This window comes from Falco cherrug, chromosome 4, assembly GCF_023634085.1.
Source record: "Falco cherrug isolate bFalChe1 chromosome 4, bFalChe1.pri, whole genome shotgun sequence".
Taxonomy (NCBI): domain Eukaryota; kingdom Metazoa; phylum Chordata; class Aves; order Falconiformes; family Falconidae; genus Falco; species Falco cherrug.
The window spans coordinates 57,954,300-57,981,215 of NC_073700.1; the positions used below are offsets into that span (position 1 = coordinate 57,954,300).

Genomic DNA, 26,916 nt, shown 5'->3' on the forward strand with positions numbered 1-26,916 from the left:
GAGAACTGTCATCAAATACAAATATATCCACTACAGATCAGCTATGCCATCCCAAACTACCGAGCACTTCGCAGAAAAAAAATAGCCAAAAACCTCATGACAGAGCTCTTCTACACCAGATTATTAACCACTATGTAGATCCCTTCCAGGCTGCAGTTTTCTTGTTCTGTGGAGAGAAAGTTATTTGACAATACAACTGCCTTAAAACATGTGACGATGCATGTTTTATCTCTTACAAGTGATATTACATTTACTTAAAACAACAGGCATTTTTAAAGACCAAAGCCAACATTTGGTGATGGAGGCTTTGTGAAAGAAACATGGAGTCATGATTCAGCACGGAGAAGTTCCTCCTAGGTAAGTTCTCTGGCCACAGAACAACTTAAAGTGTCAGTTTAATGCAATAAGGCTGTTTATACCTGCAGCATATTGCATAGCAACTGATCAAACTGCAACTTCAAAGGCATCTCAAGTGCTTGGAAGCAGCAGTATAGTTAATAATGTAAAACAAAACCCAACAAAGGCAAGGCAGCAGCAGCAATGTATACGGGGCCCTGCAGAAATTAGCTTCCATTAGACATAATCAGAGCAGCATCTCTCATTCCCCTGAGAACACCAACCCAATTTATCCCTTGAGCTACACACTCGTTTTTGGAATCAGACCCATTGTATCATTGACATGAAATGTGTAGAGCATTATCTGCAGTGAGATGTAGACCAAAATAACAACCTACACGTCTTGGTTTATTAAACTGTGGCTTACACACTCCCAGTGGTTAAAAGTTGTTCTTCAAACGGGGGGGCAGAAGCACAAACTAGCCCATTACCTTCCTTTTCTGAGAGGCCCCAGCAATGCCGTCAGCACAGCCCCGTTCCTCAGCAGAGACATGCATTAATTCATGACTTCGCCTGGGCTGCCAGGGCTGGCCGAGTTCCCACCACGCGGAGCCGGAATGCGAAGCTGCCCCTTCCTGGCAGGCTGCTGGGGTCAGCCTCTGCCATTGACTCAGCTGCCCCCATTTGCACTTCAGTTGCTAATTGGACCCCTCTAACACCATGGAGATGACTCCTGCTCAAATATTTGTCTTCACAAGAGGCCAACATGCAGATAACGCGTAAAATGGAACATAGCACAGAAATTCATGGGAAAAGCACATGCTTATCACGATGGTAACGCATAGGATGTCTCTGGCCTGTAATGTGGCTAATCGTGGCTTTGTCTGGTTTTGGCTTTTTCCTAAAGACAAGCTTTCTCTCTTTAGGGTGCTTTCAGATCTGATGTGCTTTCCATCTTCTATATGTCTCATCCCACTTGGATAATGAAACAGATTTTCATTTGAACCCTCCTTACTCCAAGTGGCACGCGGGCTTCCCAGCTCTCCCACGCAAGTGCAAAGCTGCAGTACACAGGTCTGCACCGCAGACAGAAACAGCCAGTCTGAATTTTATTGAAATGTTATGAAACATCCTTCCTTACATTAGCATCTGTAAAACGTACACATTTCAAAAATAAAGCACATACATTTTTTTCATTTCCCCCTGCTCCAGTCCTTTCCCCAGGGCATCTCTATGCTTTTGCTCTAATGCAGACTGTTATCCTTTCTGGCTGAGGGTGCTGGGGTCCATCTCCACTTCTGTGAGCAGGTCTAAAAATCTCCCCAGCCATTCTGCTCAAGCTGAGGATGGGGTTTTCTGTGATTTCTAAATGGACCTGCTGCCTTTGTTCAACCCTGCTTCGAAAAATTCCCTCTAGGAATTTATACATTAATAAGACAAGGTAACTAATCTGGGCTCGGATTCTTAGGCTGTGTGTATCTACCACAAGCAGAAAGGGAGGCTGTTGTTTCTGCCTACTGTAGTTTTTGCTGGCCGTAACACCATAGAGTGTCCAAGCTGAACTTGCTCCCAAATGCCTTGTTTTGCTCAGGGTATGTTCAGATCCGCTGGCACAAATGCCACATCTCGCACATGAGTACGGTACAGCAACACCAACAAACCGTTCCCCCTCTAGACTGTAAATATAACCCAGCATTTCAATAGCTGTGTTATTATAAGTGGCCTTGATATGGCCACAGCAGAGCTAGCAAAACACTGGATTAGATGTAGATGTTTTACAAGCTGATCCAATTTTAACTCATTCATTTATTGGCATCACATGCAGCTCAGCTACCTTGCTTGAATGTTGCACAACCAAGCACAAGAGCCAATATTTTCAAAGCACCATGCCTAAAGCTGTGCATGTGAAGTCAATGTAACACAGCTCTGATAATGAAGCTAACTTCTGGTTTAAATGCTTGGTTTTCCACATGACATTGTAACTATACTGCTATTTTAATGCATATGGTCCTGATGTAATGAACACAACATTTGTATGTACATATTGTATTCATCAGTAATACTGGTTTCAAATGCCACAAAAAAATCACCAGCTAAACCCTCAAAGTATTTAAACCTATAAACGAGAGGGTTCCTACATGCATTTTCTTTTTTGAGACATTATGTCTTCCCAATATTTCTCTGCACCCAGAAGGGGCTAGAAAATTCCAAGGAAGGAAAAAATTCCACACTTTCATTTTTATTTCCTTTTTTAAAAGAAAGAAAATGAAATCTTTTATAAAGTAAAATGATTCCAGAAGCCAGGGACATTAGAGACTATGGATTCAATAACTTGCAATAAATTTAGACTTAGCAATTCTGATTAATAAATTGGTTTTGATTTCTTTTCTCATTTATACATGAATATGAAAAAAACCCACCTCCACTTACTCCTGATTTGTACGTATTTACAATGCACGAATCAGACTTGCATTGTACATAATATGATCATAAGACCAGCAAGCATTTGAGTTATGATCACAAAAATAACGGATCACAAGTACTTGCAAATGTTTAATTGCAATAATGATACAGGTGATAAAAAGAACAGAAATTAAAGAGGATACCAGCTCCTCCAGCAAATAAGCTGATTCTGCTTATTCTGCTTCCCTTTCTGTGAATGCTAAGGACATTTCTTACCTACCACACAGTGGTGATTTATGATTTGCTATGTGACGATATGAATGTATATAAAGACTCTTGAATTTTACAGGAAAAATAGTGGTGAAATGTAAAATAGACTATTACATCATCTTAGCATCACTGAAGTATGTGCTCCACATCTTCAGAATTGATGGAACAAGTGGCAACAGGCTAATATGTTTAATCATTTTTATTCATACATGAAGCTGTATTTCAGGAGAGTGGAAATGGTTTGGGATTGATTCCTTCTCTCATTTCACTCGCAAGCAAAGGCCTTGATCTAATTCCCAATAAAAATCAATAGAGAGATTTCCAGTAAACATTATCTAGACTCCACGTAAGTTAGCAACTTATTCTATGTCTGCTCATGCAGTTCCTGCCTCACAGTAACTTCTAAAGAAAGTTGTTCATATCTGACTCACACAGTCTTGGCCATTTTTACTCAATATTTTAAAATTAAAAAGAACAGTGTTGGCTTTGGTGTTTTTTTTCCCCTCCTTAAGTATAGTTGGCCTTTTCCATGCATTAGGTTTCTATAGCAATGTGAGTTGTTACCTAGGTTATGGCCAGGGATAGTATTTTCATTTGGCTGTGACATTTGATTAATTACCAGACTTACAGGCCAACTTTCAGCTGCCTGCACCTGTGTGCACATGTGTACACATGTACATAAGCAAATAAGGGAAAAAAAAACCCCAAGACTTGGGGTTTTAGAGCCCAGATCTGCAACCATGATGTGTAAAAATCCAGGCTGGGAACCTTTCAGATTTCCTGCGAGTAAAACTATACTGCATCTTACAAGTGTTAATTTTGGGGACTTTAGTATAAAGCCATGCCCAAGAAAAAGAAGAAAACAAAGTCTTTCCCTCTGATGTCCTGTAAGGTGTATTGAAGAAAGGAAAGCAGAAAGACAGACTTAATGCCTATGATATTAAAAAAAACAGCACACATCACCCATGGAAATAGAAATATTTATACACCAATAATGTGGAGAATGAGAAGACACAATTCTAGTCCCACCAGCCAGTACAAAGAGTATTTGTGTGCATTAGTGGAAGGACTATGGGACTCAGCTCCGTAAGAAGTCAGCAAGAAGAATCCTATAGACAGCGGAAATACTTTTAAATTCATACAATATTTGTCTAATTGATTGCCACGACATATAACGGCACTGCCCTAAATCCCGACCGCCAAATGCATACAGAATGGGGTATGAAGGCACCTCACTCATTTCACAGCCACATTGAGATGCTTTACCGTGATTCCTTTATATCTGACTTTGCATGCTCACACAACTCCTAAACTTGTCCCGATGCCATTTAATTAATTGAAATCACTCCTGCAGCCTGAAAGCTGAATGTTGTAATCCCTCTTGTTTAAATCAAGATAATTTCAAATATGGGCAAACTTGGTGCCAGGTAAGTGTGCCTCTCTAAATATGTCAAAGAATAATGTGCATGCTGATTGCCAAGCCCTGTGGCTTGGCAGCCCTGCTGTAGCACGATAGGTATCATGCCATTCGATAGCAAAGAGACACCTGGGCTTAGAGCAAGCCTGGCTGAAGCACTCTGAGGTTAAACCTCTGAATTTTCACATTTCTTGCTCTACGCTGAGAACTTAGGACATACTTTCTTTCCATGGCCAAACCCGCCAGACACGGAGGTGAAAGGTCTCCATAAAACCAGGCAAACACGGTTTGGGGAGGGCAGGCCACAGGGAAGCTCTACAAGGGACATTGCTGTCCTCCGCAGTGGTGAGGACAGGGGCAGAGATGAGCTAAACCAGCCAAAGCATGGCTGAGGGCCAGAGGCTTGAGGTCAGACTTTCCCCTTCCCCAGCAAGGTGTTTGAGTGCTTATGCTCCTGGGATGGCGAGCAGCTTTGCCTTGGCAAATCTTTTTTTCCCTTCTGTCAACTTTATGGCTGCACTGGATCCATGGTGGTGGGCTACTGATGCTCTCACAAAGGGGTAAAGAAAACCACAGCTGCTGAAATGCTCCTCATGGCCCTGGATCATCTCTGCTGCTGCTGCACAGCCTGCAGAGGAGATTGATTCTCTTCTCTGCTCTCTGCAGATAGCCTGGGTGCAAGCCTGGTTTATAAGTTATGGGGATCTGGATAGAGACAGATAACGTATTCTTAGGTCTAAGTGGCTGCCAAAAAACCCCTCACGGAAATCAAGCAAAGCTGCTTGTGAGGGCAGTTGAAGACAAGCTAGTGTTTGTCAGACATCTACAGATAACTGCCAGGCTCAAATACTCCAAACAGTACCCAGAATTTAACATTTAGTCACACAAAATGTTGAAACCCAGGCTGCCAGGCTGCCAGACCCACTGTTTTTAACAAGGGTTGAAAAAAAAAGAAGGTTAAAGTAACTCTGCTCTTTTTAAACAGTGGAAACATAGGAGGAAAGGGACAGTTTGATGCTTTACAAGTAGGCAAGTAAAATCAGCTCCTGTTACACCATGTGTGAGAAAAAATGAGTAACAGCAATCCCTGACAAATGACAATAGCCATACATTTCTGCCCTGAAGTCCCTCTGCCAGTTGCCACCTCTGACTCATCTGCCCCAACACCCATGTTTCAATATTATCCCCTATAAAAAGTTGAATTCTGTAATGTCAGTAGGACAGACGCTTTCCTCCCTGTCCTGTCTGTATGGCAAGGTTTATGCAAAATAAAGTAGAAATCCTTAGAGCTGATAGAAGCAGTTATTGCTATGAATAGGCCCTCAGTGAATTATTCACATGAGGAAGCATTTACAGCATTTGAAAAGCCAAGCTCAGAAATTCTGCTGTGATTTTTAATACAATGAAAACTGTCATTAACTTACAGCATTAGTAACACACAGATAAAGAATAACTCACTGAAAAGCACACTGGATCCTATCATTAGATGGTGTGTAACCTGGTCTATCACCAGTAGCTTGTGCATTACCCGTTAAAGCACCATTTCTTGAACATGTCTAAGATACCATGCCTAATCTGGCACATTATTTCGGTTTAAATCATATGACAACCAGAAAGCCTAATCACATATATTTCATGTATTAAAAAAAAACCATAGGAGCTTGAAAGTCTACAAGTTTGTGATCCATAGTTCATGTATGTATCATAGTATCATAGCACATGTTCCCACCAGTGCTCCAGCATCATATAACTTTCACAAGACTCACATTGAGTCTGCTTTTGGAAGAGTCACACTCGGCACATGCCAAAGGAGGCATGATGGGAAACCAGCCCAGCGGCCCCACCTGGAAACCTCTTCTATCAGGAGATGAAAGGCTGAAATAGAGGAAGTTGTATGTCAGCTAATGAGCACTGACAGGACCAGTTAAGATTTTGATCGGTGGATTAGATGGAGAGAACTCACCCATGTACCTTCCACAGCCCATTAAATAATTAAGATGAAATACAGGGAAATAGAAAGCAAAAAACCCCCCAACTTTCAAAGTTTCTTGCTCCTTTCTTTCCAGTTCTGGGAGTCCGACATTTCATTCGTCTCAGAAACCTGTTTTCTGGGGGAGAAAGCCTGTTCGTGTTGGGTATTTTTGTTTGGTGACACACTGCATTACTACTTGTGCTACCATCATCTCCTTTCTGGAAGCGTCAGCATGCCTTTGACTTTTGGACTCTAGGCTGTGTGTCCTGCCTCTCCCTCAGTGACTGCATTGGTAAAATAAAATCCATGAGCTCCAGCACAGCTGTCTGCCCTGAAGGAAACACCTATGGCAGAGGACACAGTGCTTGCAGACTCATTCCCAGAACTGCAGGATGATTTGAAACTCACTGGGGATGCAGCAAAGATCTACATAGGAGAGCATATACCAGCTCCTTTTCCAAAAGCCTTACAATGCATCGATATGCATTTCATATTCATCTCTGATCAATGAATCTTCAAATCATCATCTAAATTAACATGCATCACATGGTGATAGTTTAGATAAAATAAATAAGGGAAGACAGGTGGTAATGGTGAATATAGTGAGAATATTGCAAAATGAGGCTCTCCCTCTACATTTAGCACTCTTACCAAGTGCAGCCTCACAGCAGGGAGCTCATACTTCTGTGGGTTTGGCCAGCTGGGTAGAGAGGAAGGTTAAGGCAAGAACTGTAAACCTGACCTGACACCCCAATCCATAGAATTAATTTAAATAATTGCCCAAGTGCCTTAGCTAAGGCACTGAGCCTTCACTGGATTCACAGGTTGATGAGGACACCCTGTGCCACTGAAGACTGTTCTGGCATCTCCACAGGGCTTTAGGAAGCGAACTGCCAGTGCCTGAATGGGAATATCTTTATCTGATTTATCCAAGATCACTCAGAAAGCTCTGACCAAGAAACAAAACCTAGACTCTTCATTTCCTCTCTCTCTTCTTCTAAGCAGTATACACACTAACACCCTGATCTGATATGACAATCCTAGTCCTCTGAAATTCAGCAGCATGCTTTCTTAAGCATCCTTCTAAACCTCATCATAGAAAAAAATCTGGGCAAACAACATGCTGACTAGCAATAAAGAGCATGTCTGTACTACAACCAAGAGACATGAAACTGCAACCCTGTAGTCCCCAAGCCTGCCAGCACCTTGAGGTATTTATGCAGGTGGCTGGCTAAAAGCTCCCTGCCACAGGGTTACCTGATTTAGCTAAATTAAAGCCTACTCCGTACACCTGCAAGGTGGCTGATATGTAATCACTGCATGTCAGAGACAGACACACTCACACAGACCATCATATTTTCTCCAATGGGCTACTGAAGTGCATTAAAAATGTGCAGGTTTCCTCTCTCTGTGCTCAGCAGTATCTGTCATCATTGTGAAATTAGAGATTATTCCATGTGACATTTAGTTTTCCCAAATATAAAATATAATCTCACAGTTAAAGGGACACAGTACCCACAAAAATCCCATTCTGTCTGAATTTCTCTGCTTGCTCTCACTCACCCCTCTCCCTTCTGACACAGCCAAAAGCTACTATAGAGAAATGAGCTTTCTCAGTTTTCTTATTCTGGATTTTCTCCCATTTCCCAAGTATAATCCTGCTGGGTTTCTGGTTTGCTTATATGGACTCAGAAAGAGAAAGAGCCCACCCTCTCTCAAAAAAAAAACAAAAACAAACAAACAAAAAAAAAAAAACACTTGGAGGATTTGAAACCATTACAGAACCAGAAACAGCTTTTCTGTCCTGAGTGTCTGGACTTCAGGTTGTCCTTTTAATTATGAAATACACAAAAATTATTGCACCCATCTGTCAAAGATGGGTGACTGCAATGAAATCACAAGAAGCAGACAGGCTTTCTGCTAACACTTCCCATCCCAGACACATGTTTCTATGAGAGAGAAGCAGTGGCTGTTCAAATGGTGGCCTTTTATCAGACGAAAGAGGTGTGAGCTCATCCTGGAGTTAGTGATGTACTCTCAAGGGAGGCCTCATTATTTCTTGGCTTTATCATTCTTGCAGACCCTAATTACGTGGTTCTTCCACTCTGGTGCTCAAAATCTCTTCCTGAAACAGATGAGCAAAAACTAAATGCAATTTTCATTGATAGTATCAATGAGGTTTTAACAGTAACAAGGAAAGCTGGTTAAAATCCTGCCTGGCCAAAACGGGGGCTGCCAGGTCCTCGTCCTCGTGTCCCTCACAGGGCAGCTGGAGGAAGGTGTTGTGAGCCACCCAGAAGCTATGTAGGGGATGGAGTGTCCCCAGTAACTTCTCCAAGGTTTCAGATCCCTTACAGAGGCTACTGGTGGGACATCAGTTATTAGGCTGCTTGGCCTGGGAAGACATCTGGCTCTCCAGTTCTTCCCACTGAGTACCTCAGACTGGTGCAAGGACTGTGGGTAAGTTGTTAGCACTAAAAATGAGCCCTTTTCAGTACCAGACTGCAGAGAACCCACACAGCTGAGGGCACAACACACAGCAAAGCATTTGGGTGAGCATCTAGAACATCCAGATGTTTCAATCTTTTCAAAATTATAAAATATCTCCACTCTGAATATCCTGGATGAAGGTCTCAAGAGACAGTTGAGAAAAAGAGCCTAACAACAAGGGACCCAAATGTAAAACCACTGGACGTGAATCTGTAACAGGTTTGCATTTACGGAGACAAGGAGCTGACCCTTCACTTGCAAAATGTTTAAACATGAACTATTACCATGCAGGTCAGTTCTACTGTTTATCTCTTCCCTCTGTGTGTTCACATCTATCTTCCATAAGAAGCATTCTGCATGGGCAGAAACAGTCATCATTTTGTCAGATGCTGATCAATGATGAGAAGTTCCCGTATGTGTTAACCATTTCTGCACGCAAGATGCAGTGCATGTATGACGATGTGTACATACACACACACATACCAGGTATGGCTGTGACAGATCACTGGCTTACGAATATGCAGAGACAGATGCAAGTAACCTTGGGATTGCACAAATTCCTAATGTGTTCAACTTTTCCAGTAAAGATCTGCACAGAAATTAAAAGTTTCATCTAAATTCAACTCTGGTTACCCCCAGCGAATTTGCTGGAGCTATAGGACAGCTGGATATGGATATGTTCCTCTTCCATGTATGTTTCCATGCTCATTCAAGGCATTGCACACCTGGGACCTCTTCCATGTATGTTTCCATGCTCATTCAAGGCATTGCACACCTGGGACCAGACCAACCACATGAATATAATCCCACCGTGTTTAATAGGACCAAATGAATCTAAGCGTGTGATGTTTTACAAAGCTGAACCCATATAGCATTGTTGGGAGATAAAAATAATCTGAACAAACTAAATGAACCAACTAAGACATTCTCCATTTAATACTATAGTTAGTCATTATTTGAAATAATGTCCTTTCCACAAATGGATAAAGCTAAAGAGATTATTTACAGGAGCATAAAATTATTAAAGATTTGGTAAATTAAAAAAAAGAAAAGAACCTTCTAACTACCAAAATATTACCACTAGTAACTAGATCACTGTTCAGCAGGAAGTCTGTGTTTGTCCCTCTACACTTCATAAAACTATTTCAATTGAAAAAATGAGCAAAGATCTCTGCAAATGCACCTGCCCACATGAAACACATACTGATGGGAGACCTGAAGATAGTTACATGGATAAAGATAACCGAGCACAAAATGCTGTCTTTGGATATGCAGACAGAAAATGGACACTGCTACAGTTGAAGGCATCCTAGAGCAAATCAGCCCCTAGGTTACTTGCTTTGTAACCCAAGCAGGAGGTACAGTTTATCTGGCCTACCCTCAAAAGTCTTCTCAAGCAACAAGTAGGGGAAAAAAAAAAAAAAAGAGCTGGGAGATCAGCAATGCTAACTTAAATAGGAGCATTTGTTCCACATAAACTACACTGCCAAAGGTGAGCCAGCCAGTAGAAATGTCCCCTTTGTGTAAGCAGAGAAGTACAATTCGAAATAGCTCATTTAGAGTTTCAGTTCTCGTTTTGATACTGAATCCACCCTGGCTGAATTCCTTCATCTCTCTGTGGCTCAGGCTCATCATCTTCTATAAAAAGTTGGAATGAAGACTGAACACACTATTGCTATCCCAGACCACGGTACATCATAGCAGACAGAGAAAATGGATCATGACGTCTCTTTAGAATTGCTACCATAAACCCCCTCAACTGAAATATTTAGGCAAAATTAGTTTTGGTTACGTAACACTAAAAATGTTGCCTGTACATGCAATTAGTCTTTTTCAGCCTCTCTTATTATTAACACCGGTCCTGCTGCAGTCCCTCATGGCATCCCCTTGTCACCATCTTACCCTGTTGAAAAAGGACTGTTTGTGCTCCTTGCCCTCTCTTGTAGAAGCTGTCTTCACTGCCACTGTTAGCCAGGATTTACTAGATTTGATTTCTTCCCTGTGAATGAGAGGGGAAAAAAACCCCAATAAACCAAAGAAAGACCTACTGACTTGAGCAGCAGCACTATGATTTAGCTACACCCTCCCTGCTAGTCTGAGTGCCAGCAGCAACCCACTCCCTGCTGAGCAAAGCAGCTCAGCTTTAAAGCATCTCTTAATCTAACTTAGAAACTCCTGCATGTGAGTAGGAGTCAGCTGGGGTGAGACTCAAGCTACCAGTGCAGTGAAGACAACTCCCATTTTCATCTGCCACAATGATTCCCCTTCTTGTAATAACTCATTTTGCTGAACAGCCTCTCATAAGGGGTTTTAAAATTGCATCAGTCAGATTGCTTTTGTCAAGTCTTTTCTCAAGGTTCAAAAGAGGTCTAGGAGACCGAGGGCAAGGAGGGAATCAGTCTGCATCATCATATCACTTTCCTGCAAAATATCGCATCTGAACACAATTCAGCTATTTCGTTCTTACATCCTTCACAATACCCGAGCAAGTAGCACAGAGCTGAGCCTTGCTGCTTTTTCACTTTGTTACTACATTTCTCATCTCATATTTCTGTTTAACAAGAAGGCATCTCCTCAGTGTCTTTGACGAAGAATATTATTGCAAAGAACATAATCAGCTTCCCTTGCATCTTTTTGTCCTGAAACGTTCCTTTTGCTGCTAGATAATGGAATAAATCCAAGATTTCCAGGTGAGTTCCTGTTTCGAATCCATCAGCGAACAGTGTGTTCTCATGTCGTAACTATGACGGCTCTTCCAACTGTCTCCTAAATTACAGGCACTGAAGCTCCCTTCATCTTTCCTGTTCTTCAGGATGCCCATTGAGCTGGGATGAGCTCTGACACCTGCCACTTAAACACAGCATTTAGTACGGGCTAAGCAGTGAGTAGGTTTGGTCTGGGATAATGAGCCTGAATTTTAGAAACCGAAAGAAGGATAAAGACCTGTCCCATATACCGATAGACCTGCAGACAGGAATTTTTTTTCTGTCTCCCTCTCACAAGTTGTAGTCCTGAGAACTTAAATATCCAGCTTTTCCTGGCAAGAGGGTCTATGCCCTGGGTCATGTAACCCAACATCGGACCAGAACTCAGCCCCACTGCGGGTGAGTGACCCTTAATCTTTTAGTTACCCCAACCATTAAAACACACAAAACTTCTGCCAGCTCAACTTAGCCAATTAACAGCTTTTGGGAGGAGAATGCTCTTAATGTATAGAGCAATATAATTTTACAAATATAATTATTTTCCAGGAATGGTTTAAAACTATATACACTAAAGAATACTTTTGATAAGCTATGTCTGCTCCAGGGTGTATGTCAGGACAGCCCTTGTCACAAAAATCTTTAAAGTGAACAAGCTCTGCATTTCAAGCCTCACCTCTTTCTGCCTTATTTTCTTGCCACAGCAAGAAGAGACACTGGCTACGGGCAGGGGCTGAACGCGGCGACTGAACTGCAGCACACCAGTGGCTTACCCGTGCGTTTCTCCTACAGGTAGGAAAGGCGTGGTAGCCACACAAAGCTGCTATTAAATGTAGGATCAGACTTTGCTGAACTCGTCCTACTCATCACTTCTAACCTTGCTTTTATCTGCTCAGCACTTCACACCTTCCCTCTGCAACATCAGCCTTTTGCTTTCAGTCTCTCCTTACACCTTGATAACTGTGATGCTGATCAGAATACGGGAAGATAAGAGCCAAGGAGGATTTAGGCAGAAAACCCTGAGGCTGGACAGAATAACCAGGTGACAGGCAGATTGCTTACTTAAGGAACTGATAACAATTTAAGATATTGAGGAAATATGAGGATCACAAAGCGAGGCTCCCTTTTGTAGTTATTACTTTCACAACGTCAATATTATCAGAATTGTACAGATGAGAAAACAGCTTTTCTAATCCCAGCTGTGGTCTCTTCATCAAAAAACTGTGGGTCTACCTATACATCAGCGATTTTTTCCATGGCATATATACATCTGTGTGCCTCTATCTGCCACGTCATCTCACATACTAACTGAATATAGCACAGCTGTCACCACTGTACTGGAACAGGTCTAACCAGGCATGGAGTGAGAACTGGCGTGCTGTCAGGGAAGCGCTGCTTTGACAGCAATTTGCCCGTGGTTATAACGTATCAAGAGGGAAAAAACCCAACAACTCATTTGCACATATAAGGTTTTTCTCCTCTGCTAGAGGAATGCAAATGCCATGCAGCCTTTACATTGTCTCCAACAGTTTGGCTGATTATCACATCTCTAATTCCAGTTCACACAATCCACACAGCACTTTCTTATTATGGATGTGCTGCTGACATGTACAAAGAGTGATTAGATAGTCAGGCACAAGCCAAGGAAATAATAAATACACAACTCCACTTCTCAGAGAATTATTTTACTGTAGGACTTTGTGTGCATGGCTGAATTTATTTTCATAGTTTGATCTCTGCCCTTTCTTAGCAAAAAAATTTCCAGAGTTAAATCTTCCAGATAGATAAATCACATCATAATATTTTTCAAGTTTTTAATTTTCCCATCTGTTTAGACAGTGAACTATTCTTGTCTGTACTTACTACAGCTCTTACGAAGCTACCTTCCTAATCCTACCAGTCAAGAAATGCTTTTCCCCTCATATACATGTCCCACCTTGCAGATGTACCCATTCCTTGCAACCAGTATAGGAGAAAACTACACCACAAAGGCCAAGCACGCTTCTTTTCAGGTGAGCAGCCACTTGGGTGGCCAAGAGATGTCTTCTGGTTGCAGGCCAGAGGGGTCTGGCTAAGGGTCCATAGTCTACATAGCTAAATGGATGGGCTGCAGAATAAAAATACCTTTCTTTTGGGTCAAGCCCTGGTGGTCAGGCCCCAGGATGGCATCAATGATGGCCTTGTCCTGTCTAGCTGGTCATTTATGGGCTGTGCTCAAAAGCAGCTTCATAATACAGGAGACGCAGACTGAGTCGAAGCTATGCACTGCGATGGATGACCGTGGGTTTCTGCTGACCAGCCTCAAAGAGGACTCACTAAAACTAGAAAAGATGCAGAAAAGGCTGATAAGGTTGATCAAAGGTATGGAGTAACTTCAGTTTAGGAAAAGATGACAGCAGGGAAAGGATATGAGAGAGGCCTGTAAAATCAGGCGTAGGATGGAGATGGCAAACAGGGAAGGGAGCGTCAGATGAAAGTAGCTGGTGGGAGGCTCAAAGCAAATACAAGGAAATACTTCTGATATATCGTGTTCTTAAACAGCAGAACAGGTGCCATTGTAAGTGCTAGAAGGTTGGTTTTGAAATGCAATTGGACAAGATCCTGGAAGAAAAACTCGCCAAGGTCTATCAAACACCAGCTTTAGCTCAGAATGTGGACCACAAAGTGCTGGAGGCTGGGAGAGTACGATGGGAAACAACCCTGCATGCTTGCCCTGTTCTTACACTACTCCCTGTAGCTGTGTTACTGGCAAGTGGCACAAAAAGAGACTGATCTGGATGGATAATGGCCACCTGGTAGATTTGTTCTTGTGTTCTAACTGAAAATAAGTTTAAAAGCAGCAATAGTAATGGAAGCTTACAGGTAAGCAGAAGGTGCCTTTATTCTAGTGCCATCCACACTATGGTTATGACAAAACACTTAATTTTCTACAGCCTAAACTTTGTCATTTGTAAAATGATACTAATGGTGCCATCTTCTAAAGATACTCCAACATCTACAACCGAGCAAATAACACAATGACAAAAAGTTATTTTTTTCCGTTACTAACAGAAAGCTCTCAGCCACCTAAGTGTGTCAGTATGTGCTGGTCCTCAAGCCCAAATAGTCAAGTGTCTGTGGCAAGGCCTTTAAACAAGATGTAAAAAGACATCACGCATTAAACTTGATTCTCAGAAGCACCATTGCTGAGTATTTAATGCCTTTTGAGGTCAAATTTTCCCTTTTGTGTTTATTTTGGAGTCTAGAATGGGGGGCTTGGGCTGCTGTTTTCAGAAGCGTGAAGAGTTAAGCCCAAACCTACCTGGCCTGTTTATGGTTATGAGATGTTGCAACAGCAGTGACAGGATCAAACCTGGTGGAGTTCTGACCCCTATCAGGAAAGAAGTTGGGGAGGAAAAAGCAAGCTGGAATTGCACTGCCTGCAATGCAGAGATGTATCCAAGTCACCTTTAAACAGAACACTTGGATAAGCCGTGTCAGCACAGCTGCAAAACTTGCCTGGGAAGCAAGGTAAATTACGAACTCCATTACAGGGCAGTTAGGAAGCTACTATTCTCTTTTAAATTAGCTATTAGCTAATTTAAACTTGGCTTCTGTAGGGTTATTTTGCACAGCAGGGACTGCGGTAGAGGCACACTCATGTCTGTGGTGGTCACCCAGGGTTGCAGCAGTGCCGTGAAACTACCTTGACAGCTGTTCAGCTGCAACAAGACTCAGGCTGGTCCCCATCCCCATACAGAGGAGAAAACCTTCTGCTATTATGATTTCTTCAGTCCAATTCTTTTCTACTTTAGGCTGACTTTCCCCTTCATGTATGTAGCCTCACAGATCTAATCTTCATCTGAGAGCAAGCACCAGGTGTATCGTCCCAGGTCCTGAGCAGTCACCAGCTCCCTCCAACAGAGAAGCAGCATCTCTTGATCTCTGAGGAAGTTTTGTAATTAAATTTTACAGGGTGCTGCTCCGGGCTTTTGTAGTAGGATTTCATTTCAGCTGGCAGCTCACTCACATAGCAATCATTTATCTACAAGTCTCCTCGGTTAGGAATCGTTTTGTCCGTCTTGAGTATTACAGTTTCTCTGTATTAGTCTCCTATGTCTCAAGGTTAGTTTACACTGTTGGGATTTCTTGTAGGGAACTTGCTGCTTTGCTTTGGGCTCTATATCAGCCTGGTGTTTATTTTGGGAAAAAATTTGTAATGACTTACAATAAGACCTTTGTTTCACAATCCTTCAGTTTTAAGTTCAAATAGGCTTGACATAGTCTCTAGTTTTCCTATTACTGCTGCCAGGAGGGATCTCCATAAATGTTAAAGTAGGACCTGGCTGATAGAAAGGAAAACTTTAGGAAGAAAAATCTGACAGCATTAGGAAGTTGTCACCTGGTCTGGGTAAGGAGGGGATTTTTATTGCAGCTCAGTGGAAGCAGCAACCTCTTTAGAGGCAGAAGAAGCATTTATAACCATCTTGCCAGCTAAGTGAGGTAAAAACCAGTTTACTGTTGCAAAAATATCATCCGAGGAGAACACCAGTACTAGGAACTCCGATTTTTCCTACAGCAAATTTTGTATCTGTGCCAAATCTGCTGCCAGGCTGAAGCTGGGAGTAAAAAAACTAAACAGGGCATTTACTGGCAATAACTCCTGCAATTTGGGGGAATTTTTGCCTTTTGTGTATATAGCACTATCACCTCCAGTAATGGCAACATCTCCAGAAGGCTTGGCTGACTACGAATGTGCAAGTCTTTGAACGAGCACGTACAGTGACCAAGGTTCATTTGCTCGCATCTCCTTCTCATTAATGGCTGTGTACTACAGACATTCATCCAAACATGCACATTGATGAAACTCTTGCTCCCCAAAACACGGTGACAGAGGGCCACATGCCTGGGGTAGGCTTAGGGGTTTTGCATCACAGGATCTTTTCAATGAACAATTTTCTTCTGTTTAAAAAACCTACATTTCTATTTTCACACCTCCATGCCTGCTGTTTGGGATTGCACTAATTACTTTGCAGTGCAGTTCTTTCATAGCTCCAAAGCTGATTAAAAAGAGCACCCAGTGAAAAGGTGAAGAATATGGGTCAGATCCCCAGAGGATGTAAAAGCAGTGGATCTTAAGTGAGGTCAAAAAATGAAATAAGAACTAATTCTACTTTTTTCCCTTGTAATAATATGCTTTAAACTTGAAAAGAATAATGGGAGTTGGGGGTCGATGTTATCTCTCCCCCTCCCCCTCTGCACAGGTATTCTCCTGGGATGGTGCATGTCAGTATCCAAAGCTGCTTACCTTAGTTCTAGGAAGATGAACGAAATGTAAAAAATACAATTCGTAATACTAAATAAAAATAAGAATCAGAATATACAGGGCAGGGGCAGTTAAATACCTACACATTTCAGTATCTGCTATGTCTGCAAATTGTCAGCCCAAGAAGGTCATTAAAATAATCTGGCCCTTTATCAAGAGCAAACTCTTGCTGACTGATAATGCTGAATACATGATGCTAATTCCAGTCATCTCTGGAAGTTAGATTCACCCTTTCCTGAGTGTCATATGCATGGCCTGTGATAATAGGAGCTGTCTTCATGCAAATTCAGTCCTTTTCCCATCAAAGGCATTTTCAGTTAATTCTGTAGCTCTTTACAAGCTGTTCATCTTGTTGCTATTTTGCCTTCACACCTACTGCCCTATCTTCACAAGGATTTATTCTATTGCCTTCAGATCTAAGCCCTAGCTGGGTCTGGAGGAAAAATAAGATCAAGTATCATTTGCACTTCCCTTACAGAGGACCCTGTCCCTATCAGGTGCCAAAAAGCACTCGGCTCCCATTAACTTCAACCTGAGATAGCTGCAACTTTGCTAACAGCATTCAGCTTTTTGTCCCTCACGGATCTGCAGATACCGGTAACAATTGCATAAATGAGTAAAGATTTTGGTAGTTTATATACAAGAGCATAGGAGGCTATCAGGTCTAGTGAGAGAGCTGCAGATCTGCTTACTTGGAAGATAAGATCCCTTACATGTCTTAACCAAGCTAAGCAACATCCCACACTGTTTGCAGCACCCCGTGTGCTGGGTGACAACTGCAAACTCATCCCTCTGATAAAAAGTAATGCACGCACTTTGCTAAAGTTTCAAACCCACTAACACGGTGGGGGTTCTGGGTAAGTAGATATCCCTCAAATATTTGTTCTGCATGATAGATTATTTATAAGAGGTTTCAAATGCTCCAGCCTTCAGTCAATAGCTGACTCTACAGCTCCCACTATCATTGCCCCTTTTGATTTCCTTTGGTTTTCTTTCCTTGAGATCAAGGTGATCTATTTTTAGTGCAGGGACTGGTTAAGTGAGGAGTTGCTATAGTGACAGATAGCTGATACAAACCAAGTCCCACTGTGATTCCTCTGGCTGGTAATGGATGCTACCCAAAGTGGGGCAGCAGCTGGGGGTGCCCAGACACTACTCAGCTCAGGGGGTCATTAATAACTGCCCAGGACTCTCAAGATGATGCTTAATGTATATGAAATAGCCAGAAGGCAGGCTGGATGCTTTTTGTAGGACACACATCTTACTGTGATTTTTTTGGCTCAATAAATGAGTCGGTGTTGGTCTTGGGCTTCACAGTGGTCTCCTTCTGCTGGTCTGCTGATACAAATCAGCTGTACAAGCACCCCTAGCTGCTTCTACCCCAAAAGTCACTGTGTTCTTGAATATTACTCAAAACAAGAACAATTTTATCTGAGCGCTGAGTTGGGTGGGAAAAAATGCACAGTCAGGATATTTGCAACTTTAGCTTTCCTTGCAACTGAACAACTGAGAATCACGGAGATGTTGGTTGGAAAGGACATCTGGAGGCCTCTTCTCCAATGTCCTACTCAAAGCAGGTCTGGTATCAACCAAGACCAGGTCAGCCATGGCTTTGGCTAGCTGAGTCTTGAAAATCTCTAAGGATGGAGAGGCCACAACCTCTCTAGGTCACCTGTTGCAGTGCCACACCACCCTCTTGAGGGAGTTTTTGCTAACATCCAATCTGATCCTCCTCAGCCACAAATTTATTTTATGCCTTGTACCATCTGCCAGTACTAAGAAGAGCTTGGCTCTATCATCCTTGAAACTGCCCTTCAGGTAGCTGCAGGCTGCTCTTAAATTGCCCCTTAGCCTTCTCTCTGATGGACAAAAAAACCCCTGGTTTCCTCAGCTTCTCCTCACAGATTCCAAAACTTCTGCTCCTGGTCCCAAAACATCTTGGTGGTTCTTCAGGGAAACCCTCTCCAGTTTCCCAGCATTTTTCTGATGGGAACTAGAAATTGGACACCCTATTCCAGGTGCAGCCCCACCAGCAGCAGGTGGAGGTGGATAATAACCTCCTTTGACTGGATCGCTCCCTTCCTCCTAATGTAGTCCACCATGTGGTTCAGCCTGTTGATAATGACAGCACAGTTTTGGATCATTTTCCAGATTATATCCACCACAACCCCCTAGTCCTTCTCGCTGGAAGCCAGTCACCAGTGCTCAACGTGTACTACTGCACCGGCCCACCTCACCATCCAGGTCACTAACGAACATTATCAGTCCCCATACTGATGCCTGAATGTTGACCATCCCTAAACTCAGGTATGTCCCTTGGAAAATGCCAACATTATTCCAGCTTCTCATCCTTTCAGCTCACTCCTTCTCTCAAGGAGGCTGGTGACAATCCTCACCTCTGAACATTCAGCCAACTTTAGTTGCCACTATTGCAGCAAGAACCTCTCCATTGCAAACTTTTTGTCTCCCTCATGTCTCCAGTACTTTCCATCCTATTTCTCCCTCACTTATATTTCTTCAATTAGTTTCTTGCACTATTCTTGTTTATTATCTCTAACTACACTATATACAAGCAGTGGAGATGTCACAAATCATCTGTTCCTCTCCAGGAGCATCGCCCACCAGGAAAGGCAGGATTGTCACAAGAATCCCGCGTACAGTATTGTAATGCTTGCACTGACTGAAATAAAACTGCAGGGCCAGATGGGCAGGATCTGTGTTAAACAATCTGGTGACTGTAGCTCCAAGTGTGTCAAAAGGGTCCTTGTTACCCCACAGAGAACACAGCACTGGGAAGCAGCTGTTTTCCGATGCCTGGAAAAAAATCTGAAGAAACAACAGGATGCTCTTAATTAATGTCAGCTAATCCTATCATCCCTCCTCCAGCTAAATCACCCCAACTTTATCAAAGGAGGAGCATGAGAAGGACAGGATGGGAACTCTTCAGTGCAAGCGTGTGAAGCAGTGCTGGGCTCCGTTCTTAAACTAAGGCTGCATGACCTTTCCAGCATGGAGAATTCAAGCCCCTAAGCCAAGCTTGCCAGCCCACAATGATATCTCACAGAGCAGCCCTTCATCTCTCAAGACCTAAGCCTTTGCATTTCAGTACATCTCCGTAATGACAATAAAATGGCTAAAACAATTTCAAGGCATTAAATCCTGCCGCTATGAGCACTTTTAAGTCCTTGAACTACTTTTAGGTTGGACAAGAATAAAGGTGAAAGTAGAAAACAGCTGAATCCTGGTAATTCCTGGGATTTGCTGATCCAATAAACCTGACAAACAAACTGCCTTAACAACATCTTTGAAATTGCGCTCTTGGGCAATTCACTGAAACTTTGAGCAAGGAGTCAATAGTCCAAAACATTGATTTCTAATTAAACAAAGGCACCCAACTACCTAAATGCTACTGTCAAGTAGAATATTAGGCTGTGAAAACAGATCTGGGCTTGAAATTTGCTTTTAAAACCTGGCAACAGGATTTGTAATATGGATGCATGGGTGTATAAATAAATTGTGGTCTAGCTTAGCACATTCAAATCAAGTAGAAAGTCAGCCTAGGATAACAGCTTCTCAGAAAGATACTCTTTTGAAAGTCAGAACTTTTGAAAAGTACAGTGAATAAAGCATGGGAAAAAATGATCCCTACGCTACACCCAGCTGGTGCAATGAAGATGAGAGAGGATGCATGGAAATCAGTGATTGCAGTGATTTTTAGTACGTAGGTTGTGACCCTGCAGCATCCATCATGAAGGCACTCCAGGCTGTGTTCATTAAACTGAGGGGTCATATACAAAAGCCTTATCTCCATTATTTTCTTTTCACCTCAGAAATGAATCAGATCATTAATTATATCACCAGGTAACAGAGACAGTGTTTCAGCCTCATATACATATCAGAAGTGACCTGTTACTTGCAGATAACAGAAGTGGAGGACGGAACAAGGAAAACCTGATAAATACATAAAAATCATCTGCTTTCAGAAACAGGCAGTGTCTGCATCTGCTTTTGCTCACAGTCAGTGTCCGGATTCCTTCTGTCTCAGTTTCTCCTTTTCCACCTCAATGAACACCTCCCCATACTTGCATTTCACAGCTTTACCTAGATTCAGTCCCAAGATTTGCTTTTAGCTTCTCTGTGTCTTTCAGGAATAGCATTCATCCTGCTGTTCCAAATAACACCATTTGAATAGCACCAGAATCAAAGAAAAGTATCCTTGAGACAGTAAAAACCCAAAGTCTCTATGCCGCTGCTGTGCCTGGGGGACAAATACTTGCACGCACAAGCACCAACAAGGGCCATAACCACATGGACTACTCCCAGATGGGAGCTCTCCCTGCCCAAAACCTGTACAGTTTGTAAAACAGCCTGCCAAAGGGAGGCTGGCCCTGTTAGTCTCACCCACCACGTTGTTCACAACAGCACATCAACACTGAATAATTTGGACATTTATAGTAATAGAGATATTCTCAATCAGACTTTGTGATGGGATGCAGAGTGGCCTGGAGCAGGACTGGGAAAAGTATTGGTGTCGGTGGGCAGATACACTTGCAGGACCGATCTGTAAACCTGTGCCTTGAGAACATATTGTATTTTCACGTGTATAACCTGCCCTTCACACAAACGTAACTTTCTTTGAAAACAAATTACTTGGAGAATTTGGATTCTTGGACAACAAAAAGCCTACATCTTCTTTAAGCCTACAAAGGGCTGCAGAGGAAGGATGCTGCTGGGCTTTGCATGAGGGAGGGAGCAAGGGAAGACTTCAGGGCAAAGCACTCTGCTCAATATACCTCTGTTTCAATTTCCACCATATCAGTGGACGTTTTCTGGGGTTTATAACCATTTGAATTTATGGGTACCTGCTTGAAAATACCTTGCTGATTCTACTGCTTCATGGGCACAGTCCTTTTCTCCCCATTCAAAACGCTTCAAAGCTGTGTGCAAAGCTGGGATGTGCCAGAAAGCACCAGCACAGTAACTGTAAGGAGGCAGAAAATGGCAAAATAAAAAGTCTCAAACTTTTCATCAGGCTCGTCACTGCTTTTCTCCTTCCTGACAACCAGCCATAGAAATTTCACAGCTTCCAGGTCTCGGAGCTCTCTGTAGTACAAGATTAATTGGTACTGATCAGCCAGGGCTGCACATTTTCTAAAATCATTGTCAGCTCAACAGAGCATGAAAACCAGTAGAGAAAATCATTAACAAACCAAAGTGGTCTCAGTTTCTCGTGCCCAGTCTCTGATACTGGTGGTTTTAAGCTGCTTCTCAGAAGCAACAGGAATTTGCTCTTTCAGTTTGTTGATGGTAGCCACTGGAACATGCAGTGACCCCCTCACTCTCATTCACTTCTCCAGAAATATTTTTGCCATGGTTTCTTCCCCACTGCCTCATAACAGAAACATCCCACCAGAATGAGAAAAATAAATATTTCAGCTGCAGTCCTCCCACAAGCAGCATCACCCACTTTGGGGCGAAGCGCTGAATGAGCTGCAGCTCCCCAGGCTGGAGGAGCCCGAGATCAAGTCCCATCTCCTTCTGCAATCACTTCTCCATCCTCCTCCCACATGTTTTCTGTCCCTGTTCTCAGTGCAACTATCTGCAACCTGGCTTGTGCCAATTAATGGTGATGTGAGCCAGGCTGAAGTATCCCCTGGGTTTCCATTCGCACTTGGAGAGGTTGTGAACCGCCTGCTCTTTGGTGTGGTACAAGTCCTTGCCCATTGACTTTCGTCTGAGCTGGTCACATCCTATGGCATGTTAACTCCACGTGGTGATCACTGATGCAGTCACCACATCTCCGCTGTCAGGAAGGAAGAGTACAATTTCTCCACTTGACACATGAGCCACACTCACACCCAACTCCAGGGGTCTGGGAAGGACCATGGCAAGTGATGCAAGAAGCCCCTTGAGTTTTTGACTGAGAGGGGAAGCCACTGGGTTGAGTATTTAAAGATACACTAAAATAACGGCACCTCCCAGATCTCTAGAGCCTCAGCAGCCTTCCATCCCACAGTGGTTAGCAGCGACACAAGATAAAACACATGCACTGAGTGCCGCCAGTGTGGCTACAGCAAGTTAAGGAGCAACTCAGAGACAAGCCTCTGCCCTTTGCACAGTGACCACCTGATTTGTGCACCTGGCAGGGCATGTTGCATATGTACGTATTGGGGTCGAGTCATTCAGCAGGCTCACTCCTAATGTAGTCCTAATTTGCACCTAATTATAACAGCTGGCAGGGAAATTGTCCTCAAGAATGTTATTGAGGTGGGACAGGTCAGGGGCCAAGGGGCAGCACTGAGGTTTCCTTGGAGCCCCTTGGACCTGGCTTGTCTGGGCTCAGCTTTGGCCCCTGCTGATTAAAATCCACAGCAACAAATCCCAAGAGGAGTAGCATGGGTGAGGAGAAGCTCCTGGGTATTTCCATGCAGCTAAAAGTCTCCGAATTGCATGATTTGAGGCTAAATGCCTGGGCACAAGGCAGTGCCCAGGGTCATGGCAGCCACCTGTGCTGCAGAGCAGTTCCTTCCCTGGGCGCTCACAGCTCGGGTAGGGAAGGAACACTTTGAACATTATACCTTTTGCATGTGTCATTCAATCCTTCAAGGAATAGAGAGTGTCCTTTAAAGGGCAGAGCAATTAGCCTTGCTCAGGCCAAAAAGTTGTCCCCTTCAGAAATGCCACAGAGCCTATCTGTTTACAACACATTGGTCCATGGCAAGAACTGGCAGGTGGAGAAGCTGCCAGCAACGCTGCACAGGCAAGCAGCAACTGCAATAGGAAGGAGGGAACTGTGCAGTTCTGGAGGTTGGAGAAATTTTGGGTCATCCGCATCCTCAGCCCTGGCAAAATCGTATTGCATAAATCAGCTTCCCTGCTGTTGGGTGGATAGCTCAAGCTTCGAGGCTCTCTCTGTTGTCTGCTCCTCTCCCAGAGCAAAGCTGAGGGCTCTCTGCCTTTGCCCCACAGCTCCCCCTGCTCTCTTTGCTCCTGGTGCTTGTCCAGGATTTTCTCTCCCCCCTCTCTGCATGCTCTCTGCTTCTGTTTGGCCATATTCGGGTCTCCTCTTGCTGTTCACTTGGCACAAAAGGACTGTAAGGATCCAGGGAATTACAGAGATGCCCATCCTTGGCAATGCCATCCTCCGCTTCTCTACCAGGATGCAAAGCTCTTCATCGGTGCAGAGGAAGGATGGGGTTTAGCTCAACTGATAGAAGAATGGCTACTTGGTAACTCTAGTTGCAGCTGCCTGATAGTATCTACCCCTGGGAAGATGGGTAGCTGCACTGGCCCAATCCTATTTACGATGACGGGAGGACTCTTTCCTTAAAGCACTCACAGAGATAACAAAGAAAACCCAGAAATTCCAGATTCGAATAGCCCAGGTGACAGAGCAACCCTTTTTGGGGCATCAGGGTATTTTTTTCCTCTTCTTCCCTTTTCCACTCTTTTTCTGAATACAATCCAAGCTCGTTCAGCAACGGGGAGGCTGTAGCGGTAGCACAGCCACCCTGGGGGAGCAGGGTGGGAAAGCCCAGGCTGGATTGCTGTCATTCATTTCTCATCCCTGGTGGTAGATGGCAACTAAATGGCATATACCAGTGTGTGACTGAACCTGATGAGCCACTAAGTCTGGTTGCTCCCAGCACTCCTGCATGCCACTAATACCGATTACAAAACCTGCTGAGTGCCAGTGGTTCCTCTGAGAGCTCCTCAGAAAGGGTTTGTCAAGGCCGAACAGCTACAAGATACAGACTCGATCTAGAAAACAATGCAAAGCTTTTGGTTTGACATTTCCCTGCAAATACTTAAGGCCATTTGGTGGGGGGAAAAAAAGCATTTGCAAGTGTGTTAACCTGCTTCCTGAAAGGAATCCAGACTCTGCTGGGATGGCAGAGGCAATCCCCGTGGCAGAGCATCCAAGGAACGCAGTAACCCTGACACATCTCATTTGCTTTTTCCCCACTCTTGCAACTTGGAAGCTCTCTGTTCATGACAGAAAGAGCTGACCTGGTCACGCTCTTACATGAATGGCATCTGCAAAGTCTGTAGAGTAGCTACTGAGCAGAGAACTCTGACTAATGCTGTCTGTGTACCACTGGGCTGGGCCACAGAGCTGGATTAATGGGAATGAGGATAAGGAGGAGCACAGTTTTTGGCATTTCTAGCACTACAATTTCAACTTTCTTTTATAACTCTGTCACAAATGTTACAGTTCATATACCCAGTACTCTTGGTGCAGGACAACTTATTTTCTCTGCAGAGGAAGATAAGGATGGGGTTTTGAGTTAGATTTCGAGGAAGTGGACTTGCAACACTATGATTGGTGCATCCAGCAGTGAATCCTTTTGCAGATACTGGCTATCCTGGTCTCATTGATGGAACCACAAAAAAAGGGTAAATTAATGGCTCAAAGTGCCATTTAACTACTCAGCCAACAAATCACACATGTGTTTCTGCCCAGGTGAGAATTTAGGGGGTTTAGTTAGAAATCTGGGAATAAATTTTACATCTGCTCAATCTGTAATCTAAATTTCCCCCCCTTCTTGCATAAACTCTGTTACCTGTCTTTGCGCATCTTGCTGACACTGGAACTCCAAAGACCTGGGTCATCTCTTATTCACATCACCTTGACCTTACTACCACTCCAACAGAAACCCTCAGATGCGTTTAAGGGAATGCAGAATAAGGCATAGTACCTTGGATTTAAAAACACTTAACTGTACAAAACAGGAACAAAAGGAGAAGCATTTGCAAGAAGGACACCTGAAAAACAACACAACTGACCACTGAATAAATTGCAAAACATGAAGTAATAGAAAAACAAGCTTTCTGGGCAGCCACCCATCCACCAACTGCAACTCCTCATCACTAAATCTGTATGTACCTCTCTGTATCATCCATATGGTCCAATACTACTCATATCTTCATCATTCTGCTGGGTTTAATACAGTGACTCCAGACTGATAGAGAGTAAAACAGAGCCTTGCTTACCCTTTGTACAAATCAGCTTCTCTAAACCATTCCTTATGCAGCTGATTCAGTATAACATCAGTTTTAAACCTCTTAGTCACAGGACAGAATCTCTCAGCAGCACTCACAGCCTTCAGGGAACCACAGAGCTGTAAACCAGCTACCTTTAGTCCATATAGGAAATGCATTAAACATTTTATTTCTCCACTTTTATTAAGAAAAACAGCCCAATCCTGTTGGAAAACCCCTTGCCTCCTGCCCAGCTGATCCCTATATGACACACAGATACTCTCCAACAGGCACAGCTCGGCACCTGTACTAGAGTTAACATTCAGTGACCAGGAAAATCTTGTCGTTAAACAAGAATGGTCCTTAATTGCAACTCAAACAGTTATATGGATAACTGCAGCATCAGAAAGACAGGTTTTTAAATGCATTACTTGTTAGACTGATACGCATTTTTTTTTCTACTTAAAATTCATCTTTCAATATACAATGTTAGCCCTAACTTCGCATTTCGTTACTAATCTTCAATTAAAGTAACATTATTCTATAGCCCCTTCTGAATGTATTTCATAGTGTTTACTGTAACGCTCCCTGTACCATCACTCTTCCTAAAGGTTACATCTGATGTGGTTAGAGGTGTCAGCTCAGGTGTTCATCTCCGGTGCAAACCAATATAGAAATAACCTCCACTCAACAACTGCACAATTCACTCAATGAAATCGAGAAGCACAAAATTGTTCTCAATTATTCACTATCCCCCACTCGCTGCCCTCTCCCAAAGACCAATATCCCTCCTTTTCAGATGGATAACGCAGAGGGTCCCTACCAAACAGGCAACGAGGATCGGACTGGCGTCTCTCCGAGCTTTTGTACTGCTCCTTTCTCTTCTTGCTCCCTCTAAAACTACCGAAACGCTTCATGAGCTGCAACATGCACTCGCGTGGCAGCAGCTGTCGATCATGCCCAGGACCGAAGAAAAAAAGCAGCACGAGGAGCAAGGCGAGGTGTCGCTTACACCAAATGCCCAGGTGCGAGAAAATAA

General features: G+C 43.2%; 1 protein-coding gene across 6 annotated transcripts in view; it reads right to left on the reverse strand.

Moving 5' to 3' along the window:
• The window catches only part of PRKAG2 (protein kinase AMP-activated non-catalytic subunit gamma 2), a 223,847-nt gene that overhangs the window by 89,066 nt on the left and 107,865 nt on the right, over nucleotides 1-26,916 (reverse strand). For 2 of the 6 annotated variants that reach the window (XM_055708915.1, XM_055708914.1), the window contains exon 1: nucleotides 26,701-26,821. The exons of the other annotated variants lie outside the window; for them this stretch is intronic. In XM_055708915.1, the coding sequence (XP_055564890.1) occupies nucleotides 26,701-26,806 (106 nt within the window). In that variant the 5' untranslated portion in view covers nucleotides 26,807-26,821. Of the gene's footprint in view, nucleotides 1-26,700; nucleotides 26,822-26,916 lie in introns of those variants that run through there. 6 annotated transcript variants of the gene reach the window in all.